The sequence below is a fragment of the Salminus brasiliensis genome, chromosome 20 (genome assembly GCF_030463535.1).
Source record: "Salminus brasiliensis chromosome 20, fSalBra1.hap2, whole genome shotgun sequence".
Lineage (NCBI taxonomy): Eukaryota > Metazoa > Chordata > Actinopteri > Characiformes > Bryconidae > Salminus > Salminus brasiliensis.
Genome location: NC_132897.1, coordinates 1,692,606 through 1,710,888, shown reverse-complemented (window position 1 = coordinate 1,710,888; position 18,283 = coordinate 1,692,606). Strand labels below are relative to the sequence as shown.

Here is an 18,283-nt window from a genome sequence, read left to right as displayed (position 1 = left end):
TGTGTGCATTTGCCCATCTGTGTCAGCAATGGATGCAACTGAATGCGTTCATTAGAAGGGGTGTCCACAAACTTTTAGACTTTGATTGAGCGAGCTAAGGAAGCATCCATCAGATTCTTTGGTTTGTCATATTTCTATATAGAACCCTTGAAGAACCCAGTGTCCTGTACTAAGGTTAACCTAAGGTATGAAGCACACGTTTGGACTTTTTCTTTATCAGTTTCACATTGTTCTCTCATAAATTGTTCCCCTGATCCGATACAGTTACAGACAGCCGAGTCTGATGTTCTTATAGAGGAGAAATTATGGCTCTCAGTTGGAGAGAGAACAACTCTGAATGTTCTGCAGTGGGAGTACCAGGTTTCATCTGATGTCAGGATTCTGGCCTGAGGCCCGGCATTATTTTCCATGCATTATGTACTCCTGTGTGTGTGTGTGTGTGTGTGCACGCCTCTTCTGTACACATGCTAAGTAATGATAGTCTACTATTACACTGTACACACTCCTGCCAAGTCAAATCATCTTAAATCTGGTCAGTGTTTCTGATATCTGTCCTTATGAGACCGTTATCAGAACGTTATACGATTATTCAGCCAATTTCTGCTAGTAATTTCATCTGTTTTGCTTGTTTAAAGAAATACGAGATCCTTTACGCATCAGATTCTGTGACCGAGGCCAGAGAAACCGCCTGGAAATGGGTTCAACCGACCATGATCTCGAAATGAGAAATCTGGGATCTGCACCGATCAGCCCAAGCATTAGTGCTAATACTAGCTTCACTGTTCGCTCTGAAAATACCCTCATCTAGTTCGTCGAGACATTGCTGTAAGGAGGATTTGATTGCATTCAGCCACATTAGAGCATCCGGGATTGGATGGAGCCCCAACATCACTCCATCCTCCATGGGGGGCTTCGTACTCCTCTATCCCACGCTCGCCATTGGGCACCCTTAGTAGGTCATGTGCTCCCTGCTGCTCCAGCGCAGCCTTATTCTATTGGTCAGTGCTTTCCTGCTCACACACACAGCTTGTCTAGTCCCTGTAGAGAAGAAGTACTGCCAATAGAATAGGACTCTCTGGAGCAGATACACCAGCATGACCCTATTGGCACCGTGCTGCCTAATAATGCCAGGCGTGGGCTATAGAGGGGTATAGAGCCACCCAACATTGAGGAGCTGTGGAGCAGTGGAAGAGCTGTGTTCTCTGGAATGATGGTGGTGGTGGAACTCCATCCAGTACTTTTGGGATGAATGTTGGTGATCATCATCATCATCATCAACATCCTGACCTCACAAATCAAGCAGAAAGTCTTCTTCTCTGGACAGTAGAGACCGTTACTCCAACAGAAGCAGGATCAGCTTGATTTTTAGGTTGTATGGACTTTTCTATATAGCGTATACAGTCTACAGTCCACTGGACGTTTTCTACAGCTGGTTCTTGTTGTCCTTCTGAGACGCTTATCAGCCGTTTATCAGCATTTGGGTCAGTAGGAGTCAATAGCAAGTCAAGCATCAGTTTTATTAGCAAATAAAGTGATCGTAACCTCAGTGACAGCTCCATAACTCACTTTACAGCTCGTTTGGAGTCCAGTTTGGATCGGCCAGCTGATGTTTTGCATGATTGCACAAACGCTCAACTTTTCGTCCACCTCTCACCTCGTATTTTAGGCCTTATCGCGTTTGTCCTCTAATGTGAACGTGATGTCCACACACCTCTGAGTTCGGTTGTGAAATCTGCTCAGTGATGGATCACCATGTGCTCGTCTCGAGAGGGACCAGGCGCTCCCCTGCTTAGCCGGAGAGAGCAAAGCACGGATGGGGTTGCATTTCGGAATCCTTAATATCAGTGAGATTACTCAGGCTGATCGAGACTTGGGGGACTTGGGGACAAATTTAGGAGGTGTCTCTACAGGGAGGACACGCTTCAAAACAGAAGGATAAATTAAAGAGGCATTATCTCTGTAGGAGGGACCGTCTCCCATTAGCATGGGGTCATAACATGGAAAACAATGCGGTCGTATGTCATTACTGATAAGTAGATACACTCCAAATGTGTCCAAATGTTTGTGGACACTCCATTCTAATGAATGCATTCAGCTACTTTAGGTTGCACCTATTGTTGACACAGACACACTTAGCATGTCTAGTCCCTGTAGAGAAGAAGTACTGCCAATACAATAGGACTTTCTTCAGCAGATAAACATCATGACCCTATTGGCACCATGCTGCCTAATAACGCCAGGCGTGGGCTATAGAGGGGTGTAAAGCCCCCCAGCATTGAGCTGTGGAGCAGTGGAAGAACTGTGTTGGTGGTGGAGCTCCATCCAGTACTTTTGGGGAAAGTGTGTTGGGGAGTTGGTTTGGGGATGATGAGGTGGGATGGTGATCATAATCATCCAACATCCTAACCTCAATACCACTCTTTTCGCTGAATGCAATCAAATCCTCCCTCCAAAATCTAGTAGAAATTCTTCTTCTCTAGCAGTAAAGACAGTTACTCCAACAAATTCAGGTTCAGCTCTTTTTAACACCCTTGATTTTTTTGGAAGAAACAACAAATGAGCAGGTGTCCAAATACTTTTGTCCATTAGGGTTATAATATCGAAAGTGTTGAATAATTGTTTTTTTGATGCCACATTTACATATATCTAGCATACAGTGGTTTAGCCCTGTAATGTAAGTAGGTAGTGTCAGTTAACAGGAACGGTGGAGGTCAAGCTGAGGCCTGGAAGACCTCCACCACCTCCAAGAGAGCTTTCAGAAAGAACAGCTCATAGGATTTGGTAGAAATGCACCAAAGCCCCAGTTTCCCTGACTGTAAAAGACCTTCACTAACCTTTTCCTGCTCCCTCACCACAAAGCCATAATGGGACATCTAAACAGACCTGAAGTATTTTCATGAAAAGAACTCCTCTCCAACTGTTCAGCATTGGGGTGAATGGCTCTTGCTTTGGGTTTGTGCTGCAGCCAGTGGCACGGGGAACACTCCTCTGGTAGAGGGAAGACTGGATTCTGTTAAAAACAGCAAATTCTGGAAGCAGACATCAAACATGAGCTTCTTCAGTAGGATAATGATCCTAAACACACCTCAAACATCCCAAAGGACTTCCTTAAGAGAAGCCAGCTGAGGGTTTTACAGTGGCCTTCAGTCCCCCGACCTGCATCAGCTTGCTTAAAATATTAAAGAAATGTTAAATCGTTCATTTTAGGCCATTTTTAGAATCTGGTCAAGGTGGGCTCTTTAATAGACCAGGTTTCAGCACTTTATCCAGTATTTAACATGCTGTCTGTACTTCTGTAGGCCCCCCAGGACCCAGGGGCCCAGCAGGACCTGCAGGACCCGCAGGACAAAGTGTAAGTGTTTGTTTTTGTGACATTTTTGACAGTAAGTGAAACGTATCGTAGACAATTTACTTACATACGCATATAATAGATGTATATATGTATTATATGTATATATGATTGTATATATACACACACACATTTGGGACACATTCGTTTTATATATACATATTTACGTATACACTGTATATATAAAATACATACATACATACAGCTGTATTATATATATATATATATATATATATATATATATATATATATATAATACAGCTGTATGTATGTATGTATTTTATATATACATACATACATATATATATATATATATATATATATATATATATATATATATATATATATATGTAATTATGACTTGACAAACCGAATGTATTTCTGTTGCTTTTTCTCCTCAGGGGAAACCAGGAACCCCTGGTTTACAGGGCCCTATCGGACCAAAGGGCGAGCGAGGAGAGAGAGTGAGTGTAACACCCCATAATACGAAAGAAACCAAAACAAAATAAACACTACCTCAGTCTCCGCTACACCTATATATGACCTTCGTTTAATCTCACTCCAACCCCGCAGGGCCCTCTGGGATACCCAGGAGAGAGAGGATTCAAAGGGGAGCCGGTAAGCCACAAAGTGTAACGTAACATTACAAAGTTAAACGTCACACAGTAACAAGGTAAAAAATAAGAAGGTACCAAGTTACACGTTACAAAGTTACATGGAACACAGTAGCGAGGTACAAAATAACATTACAGAGTTACATGTTACAAAGTTACACATAACAGTAATGAGGTACAAAGTAACGTTACAGAGTTACACGTTACAAAGTTACATCACACAGTAACGAGGTTAAAAATAACAAGGTACAAAGTAGCGTTACAAAGTTACACATAACAGTAATGAGGTACACAGTAAGAAGGTGCAGAGTAACGTCACACAGTAACAAGGTACAAATTACGTTACAAAGTTACATATGTTACAAGGTTACACATAACAGTAACAAGGTACAAAGTAACATTACAAAGTTACACGTTACAAAGATACATGTCACACACTAACAAGATACACAGTAAGAAGGTGCAGAGTAAAAGGGTGCCGGTAACGGGACACAGTAACATGGTACAAAATAATGTTAGAGTTAAATGTTACAAAGATTCATGGCACACTGTAACAAGGTTCAAAGTAACAAGGTTTAAAGTAACAAAGTACACAGTAACGTTACAAAGTTACATGTCACACAGTAACAAGGTTTAAAGTAACGAGGTTCAGAGTAACGTTACAAAGTTACCTGTCACACAGTAACAAGGTTCAAAGTGACAAGGTTTAAAGTAACAAAGTATACAGTAACGTTACAAAGTTACATGTCACACAGTAACAAGGTTTAAAGTAACGAGGTTCAGAGTAACGATACAAAGTTACCTGTCACACAGTAACAAGGTTCAAAGTAACGAGGTACACAGTAATATTACAAAGTCGCATGTTACAAAGTCACACGTTACACAAAGTACAAGGTAACAATATAAAATACAAAGTAGTTCACTTTATCAACATACTTAATAACAGTACAAAATAACAAAGTAACAATACAGTGTAACATGATCAAAAGTTACAGTTAAGTAACACAGTCCACTACATTCTGAACCATCTCCCCACTCTTGATTCAGCAGTAAGTTCATTGTAATTCATCGTCAGCTCAGTAGAATAACCACTAAAACCGTAACGTTTGGTTCTTTAGGAACAAAGAATTCATTCACGTTCATTTTTGAGAGTAAATCTGTTCTTTAAAATGACTTTCTCCTAAAATCTGCTCCACAGGGTGAGCCAGGACCGAAGGGTGAGCCCGGAGAGAAAGGCCTTCCGGTAAGAGTATTTGGGACAGGTTCCCTGATCTCCAGAGGGTTGGGCGAGTACCCCAGCCCAGATACGAGCAGGCGCTAACGCCAGCGTCCTTAATGAGCCGTATCGATTGTGTGTGATTGTGGATTTGTGGACTGACCGTTTGTAATCAGGACAGAGTCTGATTGATGACGTATCTGCAGAAGTAATCTCTCCTCTGTAACTGTCTCTTTCTGCCTCCTAATCGTTGTGCTAGAGCGATTTGAACGTAAGGGATTTTTCGGCATTCTTCGCCGCACCGTTGTTTTTTTTTGTTTGTTTTTTTGTTTTTTTAGCCTGTTGTTTATGTTTACATCCATCATCCCACCATTCATGATCACAACGACGAGTCTTAACATCAGCCAATCACGCTTTATCCTTCAGTGGAGCTTCCATCTTATCCAGTATTCTTAAACTGGCTTAAATGATGGGGAAGGCCTACATCTCCAAACCCCGAACCCCCGAATCCTAATGGGAATTCCACTGAGAGGATGCTGCTGCAGAGCTGCTTTCTCAGAGTGATCTTCTGCTCCTACACCAGGGGTCTGTCTCATGAAGCCCATTCAGCTTGGTAAAGAGTTCCCAGCCATGTTTCAGCTAACTCAAAAACGAACGAACGAACGAACAAACGAACGAACGAACGAACGAACTAACGAACGAACTAACGAAGGACTTAACGACTGAGCTCAAAGAACACCCCGACCCCTCCCCCTAAACTCCCCCTCGAACTTCAACCCTTAATTAGATCCGATTGGCAGAGGGATGTTCTCAGCTGTCGTAAAATACTCATACATACATATACGAATGGACAAAAGTATTGGGACGCCTGCTCAGTCAGTGCTTCTTCTGAAATCAAGGGCATGAAAAAAAAGAGCTGATCCTGCTTCTGTTGGAGTAACTGTCTCTACTGTCCAGAAATGAAGACTTTCTACTAGATTTTGGAGAAGGAGCATTGCTGTGAGGATTTGATTGCATTCAGCACCAAGAGCACCAAGTTAGTGAGGTCGGGATGTTGTCAGTATGATCATCACCCCACCTCATCATCCTCAACTCCCAGATGTACTGGACTGAGCACCATCCATCATTCCAGAGAGCATAGTAGCACTGCTCCTGAGCATTGCTGTGAGGATTTGATTGCATTCAGCACCAAGAGCACCAGGTTAGTGAGGTCAGGATGATCACCACCCCACCTCATCATTCAGTAGAAGGGGTGTCCGAAAACATTTGGACATATAGTGAATATGCATGCAAATATATATATATGCAGTATGTTTGGGATGAGGATGATGAGGGTGGTGATCATCATACAACATCCTGACCTCACTGAATGCAATCAAATCCTCACAGCAATGCTTCTCCTCCAAAATCTAGTAGACAGTCTTCTTCTCTGGACAGTAGAGACAGTTACTCCAACAGAAGCAGGATCGGCTCTTTTTAATACCCTTGATTTCAGAAGAAGCAGTGAATGAGCAGGTGTCCCAATACTTTTGCCTCTTGGGTTTTGATTTGTGAGACAGACCCCTGATGTCCCATCTACAGTCACTTATTTGGTGTAATGCTCTGTCCAGTAAGAGTCACCCTCATATGCTGATCTGAGACCATTCTTATCATTTGTCTGCTGATGGTCAGTGTTAGGATGCAGGACGCTGGAACTGGTCCCAGGTCAGCATGAAAGGGCAACGCTTACCTGTGCAGTGATTTCGTTGCTTGTTTGTTGTTGTTGTTGTTGTTTGTTTGTTGTTTATTTTGGTGGTGGGGTGCTGTCTCTGAGTGTTTACCCTGCATCCTCTGTCTGACCCTCTGCCAGCTGCTGTCTCCATAGCAACATCTCACATCTCACAGTCACCTGCTTTTGGCACACAGCACACAGCAAACGCCCAGACCTACGAAGCCATAGAGAGAAAATCAGGCGCAGTAGAAATCTGCTGCTGGGTTTATTAGAAACTACTGTTGAACTGTCTGGAATCACTTAATAATTAATAACTTTAATAAATTAATAACTTTTAATACTTTTATACCAGAAGTTTATAGATCTGGAACAGAATTAGGTTATTAATTTCAAACTAAAACCCTGTACTTGTGTATTTATAGAACATTTCTTGTCACATTATTTCTCCTGAGATTTAATTATGAGGTTTAATTTGAATATTGATCTGAATATTATGAAATCTTCATTATGGATATTAATTTTACTACAGTCTAATTCTAAATCTGTGTTTTATTAGAACTACAATTAGATATTAAGCGTATTAGAAATCCATTATAGTTTAAATTTTAATTTAAGAATTTTACTAGAACTTTGTACAGTTGTATTAAAACGTTTTATTACAACTTCATTCTAGATACTTCATTTACTTTCATTCTTTATAATATATATTATATTTCTTAGAATTGATTTTGGGAATTATTGTTAAACTACTCAAAGTCTCATTCTGAATGTAACTTTCTTAGAATTTCAATTTGGATGTTTAATTTCTTAAAATGTTATTTTAGGTTTTAGAATTTAATTCCTTTTTTATTATACATTTCTCAGAACTTCAGTCTGTTAAACATTTTATCATTTTATTCAATGTGTTACATTTCTTATCATTTAATATTAAATATATTAATTTAGTATACAATTTCTTAGAATTTTATTTTGGGTGTTCTTATAATTGTATTTTAGGTCTTACATTTCCTAGAATTGAATTATTAATATACAATTTCAGTCTGTTAAACTTCTTATTTCAGTCTGAATGTTAAACTTCTTAGAATTTTATTCTTAATATAAAACCTCTTAGAATTGTGTCCTGATTGTTACATTTCTTAGAACTTCATTCCTAATGTTAACTTTATTAGAATTTCAAACTAGATTTTAAAATTTCTGAAAATGTAATTCTGATATTAAACTTCTTTTTTATAGAAGAATAGATATAAAAATTCTATTTTAGGTCTTACATTTCTTAGAATTTTATTCATAATAAACAATTTATTAGAATTTTATTTTGGGTGTTAAATGTCTTAAAATTTCAGTCTAAATATTAATCCTCTTATAATTTTATTCTAGGTGTTACATTTCTTAGAACGTATTATTAATATAAATGTTTTTAGAATTTATTTTGTTTTCAAATTTCATTAATATTAAATACTTAGAATTGCTTTGTGGATATTCAGTTTATTAGACTTTTATTCTGAGTAGGATCATTATATATTTATTTTGTTGTATTTTTATTTTTATTATAAAACAAATTTTATAAAAATTGTTTTATATGATTAAACAGTGATTCCAATCCTTCTAACAGTAGAGTACTGAACTTTTTTTTTATTTTTTATCTAAAGTTAAAGTGATATTTTACGCAGTGAGTTACTCTGCTTACAGCGCAACACAATCTGATCTCAGGAGTGTGTGATGTGTGTATCCCAAAAGCCTCTGTGCTGTAGTGATTGTGGGTACAGTGGTGCTGGATCAGCACCAGCATTCTGGGTGGTGGTGGTGGTGGTGGTGGAGGGGTGTGTGAAGAAACATGAGTGGATACAGCTATCCTCCCGTGTCCCACAATGCATTGCTGCATGGCTTCATCCCATTGCGCTGCTTGTTACGATCATGTCTGCCTGCTGCTCTCACATCTAACCCGTCCCACTGCGGCCCCTCTGCCCGGGGGACACTTCTCAAACCGTTGGTCCATCCGTTCTCATAACTCCAGCCTCCTAAACCCACTAACCCTGATGACTGCAGTGAAGGTAAAGGAACTGTAAACAGCACTTTAGCCCCGCCCATTCAGCCTACAGCGCTTTAGCCCCGCCCATTCAGCCTACAGCGCTTTAGCCCCACCCATTCAGCCTACAGCGCTTTAGTCCCACCTATTCAGCCTACAGCGCTTTAGTCCGGCCCATTCAGCCTACAGCACTTTAGTCCGGCCCATTCAGCCTACAGCACTTTAGTCCCGCCCGTTCAGCCTACAGCACTTTAGTCCCGCCCGTTCAGCCTACAGCGCTTTAGTCCCGCCCGTTCAGCCTACAGCACTTTAGTCCCGCCCGTTCAGCCTACAGCGCTTTAGTCCCGCCCATTTAGCCTACAGCAGTTTAGTCCCACCCGTTTAGTCTACTGTAGTTTGACCCCTCCTATTCAGCCTACAGCAGTTTAGCCCCACCCATTTACCCTACAGCAGTTTAGCCCCACCCATTCAGCCTACAGTAGTGTAGCCCCACCCATTCAGCCTACAGCAGTTTAGCCCCACCCATTCAGCCTACAGTAGTGTAGCCCCACCCATTCAGCCTACAGCAGTTTAGCCCCACCCATTTTTTTACATTAAATAAAAGTCAAATGTATAAAAAAAAACAGGTAGAATTACCTTATAAACCTTATAATGAAAAATATATATATTATCCAGTGCTGTGAAAAAATATTTGCCCCTATTTACACATTTGTGCATTTAAACATTTCAGATCATCCAACTAAATTTAATATTAGATAAAGACAATGCAAGAAAACACACACTGCAGCTTTTAGTTTATTGAAGATAAAAATATATATATAATAAAAACATGTATCACCCATGTGAAAAAGTCATTGCCCCTTTAGGTCCTACATTTAAATGTCCCTAGCCAGACCCAGGCAAGACCACAGCCAGACATCACTTAAACAGACCCAGGCATGGCACTGTGAGGCAGGCTGGAAGGCCTCAGAAAGCAGCACATGCTGCCTCGTTCTACAGAGAGGGGCCTACACTTCTTCACAGCACTGCATGTGGAGCAGCCTCAGCCCACCTCTGGAGAAGACTTCTCATATTAATACTGCAGTCTTTCAGCAGCTGTCAGCCCATAGTTCTGGCCCGGTTCCTCGCCCAAAGCTCAGTGACTAACGGCTTCACGCAGCGTCTGAAGACACCCCAACACAAAAGGTTTCCTCTGCCCCATTAATCAGCCCGAGCGCGCAGGTTCCCCACCTTCTCTGGAGACGCACACATCACTTATTTGTAAAACACGGCGGGAGCGATCTCTCACCAGCACTCAGAGCCGATCCCCCACGCGCTAGTCCACTTCTCCAGGCCCGGCGCTGCTCGAGTGAGGAGACTTTCCAGAGCCGTCCCAAAACCATGTCTCAGTGGATGAGGCGCTGTGTTTGGTTTGGCTGCAGGAATTCTCCTTCTTCTCGTCTCTGTCCGCGAGCGCCGGACCGCTCTGAGCGTCACCCTTTACTAAGTTCATGACCGAGTCATCGATAACCTACCTGACCTCCTTACTGACCCGTGTTCTTCTTGTTAACCCCTGGTTGGTTGTTGGTTCGAAGCATGTGTGCTCTGTTCGGTAACGTGTGTGTTGACCTCTGTAACGGATGCCCACCAAAGCCATGGAAACACTGCAGTCAGCAAAGCAAGTCCATGATGGAGCTGATCATACTGTCCGAATTAAGCTAAGCTATGGTATACCTAGGTAGTATAGAGCTTGGCCACTTTATCAGAAACCCCTCGCTTGTAGGTCCAATGCATCGCCATTCAGATTCTGGCCGCAGAGTTAGGCTGCAATGGAGCAGTAATGAAGCACAAGAGTTGGGGTTTCTAATAAAGTGGCCAGTGGTGAAGCACAAGAGTAGGGGTTTCCAATAAAGTGGCCAGTGATGAAGCACAAGAGTAGGGTTTCTAATAAAGTGGCCAGTGAGTGGAAGTTAAAGAGTAGGGGTTTCCAATAAAGTGGCCAGTGAGTGGAAGTTAAAGAGTAGGGGTTTCCAATAAAGTGGCCAGTGATGAAGCACAAGAGTAGGGTAGTAGTGGCCAGTGAGTGTCAGCGCAGTGTAGGGGTTTCTAATAAAGTGGCCAGTGAGTGGAAGTACAAGAGTAGGGGTTTCCAATAAAGTGGCCAGTGAGTGGAAGTACAAGAGTAGGGGTTTCCAATAAAGTGGCCAGTGAGTGTCAGCACAATGTAGGGAGTTTCTAATAAAGTGGCCAATGAGTGAAAGCACAAGGTGGGGGTTTCTAATAAAGTGGCCAGTTAGTGGAAGCACAAGGTAGGGGTTTCTAATAAAGTGGCCAGTTAGTGGAAGCACAAGGTAGGGGTTTCTAATAAAGTGGCCAGTGAGTGGAAGTTAAAGAGTAGGGGTTTCCAATAAAGTGGCCAGTGAGAGCACATCATTATGTACAGTATGTGTAGATGGGCTTTATTTGAGGTAGCAGCCCTCTGATTGGACGCTGACTCTGTAACAGACTTCAATGGGGTGGAAAAAACCATTGAGTGGCTTTGGTGTAAGAACATCCCCTACCAAAGGATGAGTAGCTGACGAGATCAAAGCGGGTGATGTCATCACGAGGACACGTGAACGTGATTTTAACATTAAGAAATCCCTTTGGTTTGAAAAAAGCTGCTCATCTTACACAGACTGGGAATGTGGTGATTTTATGGCATGATGACGACTAAACAAGACTGTTCCTCCGTGATGGCTGCGGCCTGGCCTGTGAAATGCATGCTGGGTATGTTATTTAGTCTTACAGCATGGGTACACAAGAAAACTAGGAAAAATAGGAAGATATAAAAGGGAGGTTTTGGGAGGTGAAATCATCTCAGATCGGTCAGTCGGTCTAAATGTTCTCATTCTGAAATGAATGAGTTATAAGATTTGAAGGTCATTGAAGGTCATCAAAGGTCATTAAAGGTCATCAAAGGTCATTAAAGGTCACTGCAGTGTGGATTTGGTGTGAAACTGAGCTTCACTGTAGAGAAACGTAGAAACGTACTTACTTACTTCTGTACAGTGGTGGTGAATGGAAACAGGTATCTGTCGCCATGACTACAACACAGATACAGCCCATAATTGATCTCCTATCCAAACCCACCAGAGTTATAGTGAATAGAGAATCTCAACTAATCCAGTTCTCTTTAGGGACTACTTTCTGTAGCCGCACTACACCCTGCAGCATGTATCCCTCCACCATTTTAATGATCTGGTTCTAAAAGCAGGTTCTAGAGCCGAGCTCTTCTCAGAACTCTGGTAGAACCGTGTCTCAGGCATCAGGCAGCGTCTTCATCACCATTAGGTGAAGAACTTTCTGTGAGGAGCTTTTATTATTAGAGCTTCAGACGTCTGCTTCCCTTCACCTCCACTGTAGAACCGAGCGTTTCACACCAAACCACCCAAACCTACACTTCTTAACCTTCTTTTATTTTTAGACATGACTAAAACAAGCATATATATATATATAATTAAAATTATATATCTCTACAAATTGATTGAATAATTGAAGAATCTCATTATGAGAAATATTGGCTTGGATTTGAGATGATTTCCCTCACCAACGCACCAGTTCCCCCAGTTTAGCTCCAGTTACTTTGTGGTGAATGTTTTTGGACTGGATATTTAACCCTTTAACTGCTAATCCAGATGGAGTTAACCCTGTGAATGGACGACTGCATCTTGGCAAGCGCTTGGTTTGGCTCGGCCCCATAACTTGACGGCTGTATCTGTCTCCACAGGGGGACGGCATACACCAAATCCGCGAGGCCCTGAAGATCTTAGCCGAGAGGGTTTTAATCCTCGAGACTATGATCGGTATCCATGGTGAGTAGGAGGCCAGAGGCAGGGTCAGGGTCGATGGGCAGTGGTCGAGGGCGGGGGGGGGGGCAGCAGATTAGTAGGCCAAATATGAGGAGCGGAGAGGGGCTGACAGGGAACGAGCACTCAGGGTTGGACCCCCAGCCCCCCTGAAACTTGACACGGGACTCCTCTGTGCTTGTCACTGCTCTTGATCTTTGATAGGACGTTAGTTTGAAGATGTTCCAAGACTTGCAGGCTGACCTGGAGCTGCTGGCTCGCAGGGTGCAGCTGCTGGAGGCAATCATCTGGCCAGGTAACTGATGCGTGGGGCCCTCTGCTGGACAACAGGTGGATTAACAAGAAAGAGGACATGCTAGCAGTGCTGTGGCCTGTCCTGAAGCTCACGCCCGAGGTGGTTCTTCTGCTGCATCACTCGGGAACCACCTTTATTTTTAGGAGTTTCGCCTAATGCAAGTACACAAAACTATAAGCGTGGACTTTGGGACAGGCCACCAGTTTAGTGTGAGGAGCTACATCAAAAATACCAGCAACATGACTGCAGAACACTAGAGGGAGCAAGAGAGTCCTCTTGTGAATGGGAGGGAATGGAGATACTGCTAAAATGACCATTAAATTTGAGTTATTAAATGCTAAATGCTGATTGGTTATTAAGCTGATGAGCTCATTTGCAAAGTAAAGCAGTCATTTACATTAAAAAAAACGCTCCATAGACTTCCATTCATTTTAGACTTTCCTGCAAGCGCCCTCTAGTGTCAGTTCAACCTGAAAGTGTTTACTGGGTGAGGGTTCTCCTGAGGAGGTTTTAGAAAATGCATTTATCCTCTCCAGGCTCCGCCCACAAATGTGTTCTTTCACCTACTGCTGTGAGGTTGGACAGGATTTACAGATCACTGATAAAAAAAATCCCATTTAACCCTAATGAGAGACTGTAGCTCCGCCTCCTCAGTGTATATCACAATACCTACATTTAGAGCGTTATTAATATTCACCCTAATGAGAGACTGTAGCCCCGCCTCCTCAGTGTATATCACAATACCTACATTTAGAGCGTTATTAATATTCACCCTAATGAGAGACTGTAGCTCCGCCTCCTCAGTGTATATCACAATACCTACATTTAGAGCATTATTAATATTCACCCTAATGAGAGACAGTAGCTCTAAATGTAGGTATTGTGATATACACTGAGGAGGAGGAGCTACAGTCTCTCATTAGGGGGAACTGTCCATTTCTGGTAAAGCTAAGTGGACATCTGCTCTTCCAGTGTTTCTTCTGGAAAGGCTTCCCGCCAGCTGTTGGAACATTGCTGTGAGTAATCTCCATGGACAAACACTGACCAATAGATGTTGCCCACAAATAAAGCCACCCAGCCCTGGCGTGCTATAGCTCCATCCAAGATCTTTAGGATGAGCGGCAATGGTGGAACTGATCACCCAACATCAGTACCTGACTCGACTTGTGCTCTAATATGGGGCAGAATGCCATCAAATCCTCCTCACACCAGCGTTCCAACTTCTAGTGTAAAGCCTTCGCAGACCCCAGAACAGTAGAGGCTGTTACTGCAGGAAAGGGAGCGTTAACAAACTCCTGGTTAATACCCTTGATTTCAGAAGAAATGCTGTATATAAGGAGCAGGTGTCCACATACTTTTGGACGCTTATAGAACAGCTGTATTTTATTGTGGTACACCCGCAGTAGTTTTGCCTATCTCTCTCTCTCTGTGTGTTTTCACCCTCAGAACCTGACCTGGGATCAGGTGATGGTGGATTTGGCACAGCGACGGCCGAGTTTTACCGCAACAAGCGGGCCGGGTCCCTGCCGCTCCGGGCCAAGCCTCCGTCCCTCCCCGCTGCGGATAAAGTCCTGGGGGAGTAGCTCCTGAAGCCCACAAGTGAGGAAGACCCTCGTTCCAGCTTTGACTGGCAAACACCGCTCTCTTTAAAGTCCCTTTAACACACGTCCTATAGCTCCACCCCTCCACCCGTCCGTCTCGCTTACTCTGGAACAAACCGCAGAACCAAGAAAGAGGGAGGAACCTCAGGGAAGATCCACTGGTGCTGCAGACGATCCTGTTCTCCTCGGCTGGGAATCGGTTCTACAAGCTCGAAGCGCAGACGTCTGCAAGTCCATTCGCTCACGTCTTTACACAACCAAAAGAATATGACCAGGAGAACCTAAAGAACCCATCTGAACCGATATCAAACTACAGAAGAAGGAGGCAAACCATGAAATCTACAGGAACTCTACTGGTGCTTGAATAACTGCTAAAGTAATGAGTTTGAGGACGGGACTAAACAAGCTGGTACTCACGATGGCGAAGGAAGTTGTTGTATATTCCACAGACCTCTGTAGAGACGGTAGTAATGTCGTAGGTAGGAGAAGAACACATATCCAAGCAAGCGTTTGAACAAGGAACCCTTACAACCCTAGTTATTCTCCCTAGCATTAAGTGCACTATGTTGACGAAGACACCTTCTTTCATATTCCTAAGCAACCACTGGGGTCAGCGTTGACTAAAAAAAAAAAAAAACGAAACCCGGAGAACAGTTCGGTAAAAAATCAGACGAAAATGATTGATCTCTGACCCCAGATTCAGCCAATCAGCCAAGACATGTTTGATATCTGACTCTGATGCTTCTTTAGTTCGAACGGAAGATGCTAGGCTAACATCACTAACATACACTGGGCGTAGACTGTCACCAACTTTTGTGTATTTACTGTAAAAAAAAACAAAAAAAAAACACGTTCAATATTTACGCTACACTTTTATCATGTAAAGGTGCTTCAAAAGGTTCTGTAGGTTCTCGAGTGATGCCATAGAACGTAGGTCTTGAATCCAGCTGCTTGGAGAATGTGACACAGCGTGGCCAATCAGCAAGAGTGAAAGCCAAGGTTTGTCTTAGAAGAACCACTTTTGGTTCTATAAAGAACCAGATTGTGTGTGTGAGAACCTTTTAAGTTAGTAAGGAACCTTTACATCAGGTTACATTCAGAGGTTCTTCACACCCACATTTAAACATCTTATGGTTCCTTATGGAACCAACGGTGGTTCTTCTATGGCATTGCACCGAAGAACCTGTCTTTGTAAACACACCCCCAAAAAAGATCAAAGCTCTGAGTGGTCCAGCGGACTAAGCGCTGTCACTATGAGGGTCTCAGAGGGTCGCAGGTTCGAGTCCCGGTCATGCTGCTAGCAATTAGCAGCCAAGGCCCAGAGCTCTCTCTAGGGTGGGTAGATGGCACCAACCGCACCTCTCCAGGGTGGGTAGCTGGCGCCATCTACCCACCCTGGAGAGGTGCAGTTGGCTTTGTTTTCTCCAGGGTGGGTAGATGGCGCTCTCTCACTCTCTCTCCACAATGAGCGTCTGCAGGCTGGTGCGTCGGAGCCGGGGATGCAGCTGGTTGCATCGGCAGCTGGACTGGGCTTGCATTGGAGGGGGGCTGGACTGTGCCGGGTGCGATGGGGGGAGAGTACTTGGGTACTTGGTTGGGTGATCAAAAATGGAAATAAATAAAAAAGTCTTATTTTAGCCCACAAACACAAACAATATGGATGGTAATATCCTTCAAACTTCAGCATAGATGCTTTAATATGGCCCATCCTAAGCGTTGTTAATAAATGCAGAGTTTAGGGGGTGTGTTCACCTACCCAGATGAGATTGGTGACCGTCCAGATGCAGTACACGTTAGCACCATTAGCCTAGCACCTCCTGTTGTTAGCTAAAGAAGCACACATCCGATATCAGACATGTCTTGGCTGATCGACTGCGTCTAGAGACAGTGATCAGTCGTGTTTTAGATTTTTCACCAGACTGCTCCTTTAAGTGTAGTTTTCAGTGAACCCCTCCCACCTAAATCAAGCCGTTTTTTACATCTTGTGTAACCTGTACTGTATGTATCTATTTATAATGATTATTTAGTTTTTAGAGTTTAGAAGTTGTTGCTTTATTTGTAGTCGTACAGTTGTGTTTCAGGTGTTCATGTGTGGGAACGAACCACAGACAGTTCAAAATGACATCCTCAATGGGAACAATGTGCAATTACCTGCGGATCGGAACTGGGAGGAGTGGTCAAAAGCATATGCAAGCACGCAAAATCTTCAATAAAATCTCGTTACTGAAAGAAAACAGTTGCAGGAACCTAAATGTCCTTTGATTCCAGTGAAGTTTCTATACAGGTGATGTTACAGTGTGGGACCTGTGGTCCTCCTACCACAGCTCTGTAGTTCTCCATTAGCGTCTGGATAAGTTCTGATGTTTATAGTGAAATATTACCACATCATTTTAGTTTTGATACATTATATGGTCAATAGTATTGGGACACCTTCCCATTATATCTATAGAAGCTTTTAAACCGTCCCATTCTAAACCCATAGCATTATTGATAAGGAGCCAGTCCCCCTTGCTCTAAGCTCTACCAGCAGCAGGTCTGGAGCTCTGCAGGCGTTGAAGGCTCAGCACTCGGCCCTGACCCCGGTCTGTACCTTTACATTGTCTGACAGACACTCAGTGGACACTGAGCTGCTCTCTGTGAGCTGTTCCTCCTAAACTCTTCCACTGTTCAGTAATAACACCACTCACAGCTGATGGAGGAAGATCTAGGAGGGAAGGTCTAAATTTCACCAGCTGACTTGTTGCTGTTGTTGGTGCAGCGGTGTTTCCTATTACATACAGAACCACACTGGAGTTCAGTGAGCTCTTCAGAACCTCCCGTTCTTTTACTGATGTGTAGAAGAAAGGCAGACTGCAGGGCTAGGGGCTTGATTTGGGTCAATGGGACTGAATCAAACACCTTAATTCAGTGATTAAGAGGTGTGTCCCAATACTTTTGTCCCAATATTGTGTATTAGCTCTGTCCAGTGTGGTGGTTAAGGAGGCTCTAACAGTTTTAGGCTACATCTTAGCTTAGAGTAGCTGGTGTTGGTATAGTAGAGTAGCAAAGCTTATCAGGAGCCCACATGTAGTTAAGACATCAGTAGAGACGAACAGCTTCCACCCAAAAGTCCTTATTTGGGCACGACGGTGACTACAAAAAGACATGAGACATCAGAGGTCATCCGATCTCCTGCTGTAATGGTTAAAATGTAGGTCCACAATGAATGTGGAGCCTCCATATTCAGCTATATTGACGCCCTGTCAAATATATAGTCCATTTAGATCCACACTGGAAAGGTCAGGCCAACTCACAATGATGCAGAAACTGATTATAAAATTAACTGAGTTCATTTGAGTTAATTCTGATAACTTAGTTTAGTCAAAACGTCTCGCTTTTGTCCCTTTCCTGGTCTGTCTCTGTGTTTCTCCTCTGTCTGCTTGTCGTCTCTGTCTTTGCTCCGCCTATTCATCAGTCTTCCAGCTGTTCTCCATTGTAGCCCTGCCTTCTCGTTAACTCTTGTCAGGTGTGCCTCGTTAGTGTCTGTGTATATAACCCCAGGCCCTGGGTTGGGTTGCCCTGCCCTCATCACATGGTGATATTATCAGACTCATGGCTATTGTTGGTCTTGTTGTTGGTGTTGATGGGATTTGAACTTACACTCT

General features: G+C 43.0%; 1 protein-coding gene across 1 annotated transcript in view; it reads left to right on the top strand.

The window, feature by feature from the left end:
- The window catches only part of emid1 (EMI domain containing 1), a 28,804-nt gene extending 13,465 nt beyond the window's left edge, over positions 1 to 15,339 (top strand). Inside the window, exons 6-12 of the mRNA XM_072665298.1 lie at positions 3,300 to 3,352; positions 3,751 to 3,813; positions 3,923 to 3,967; positions 5,162 to 5,206; positions 5,439 to 5,450; positions 12,665 to 12,749; positions 14,485 to 15,339. Coding sequence (XP_072521399.1) covers positions 3,300 to 3,352; positions 3,751 to 3,813; positions 3,923 to 3,967; positions 5,162 to 5,206; positions 5,439 to 5,450; positions 12,665 to 12,749; positions 14,485 to 14,621 — 440 coding nt within the window. The 3' untranslated portion in view covers positions 14,622 to 15,339. The remainder of the gene's footprint in view (positions 1 to 3,299; positions 3,353 to 3,750; positions 3,814 to 3,922; positions 3,968 to 5,161; positions 5,207 to 5,438; positions 5,451 to 12,664; positions 12,750 to 14,484) is intronic.
- The last annotated feature ends 2,944 nt before the right edge of the window (positions 15,340 to 18,283 follow it).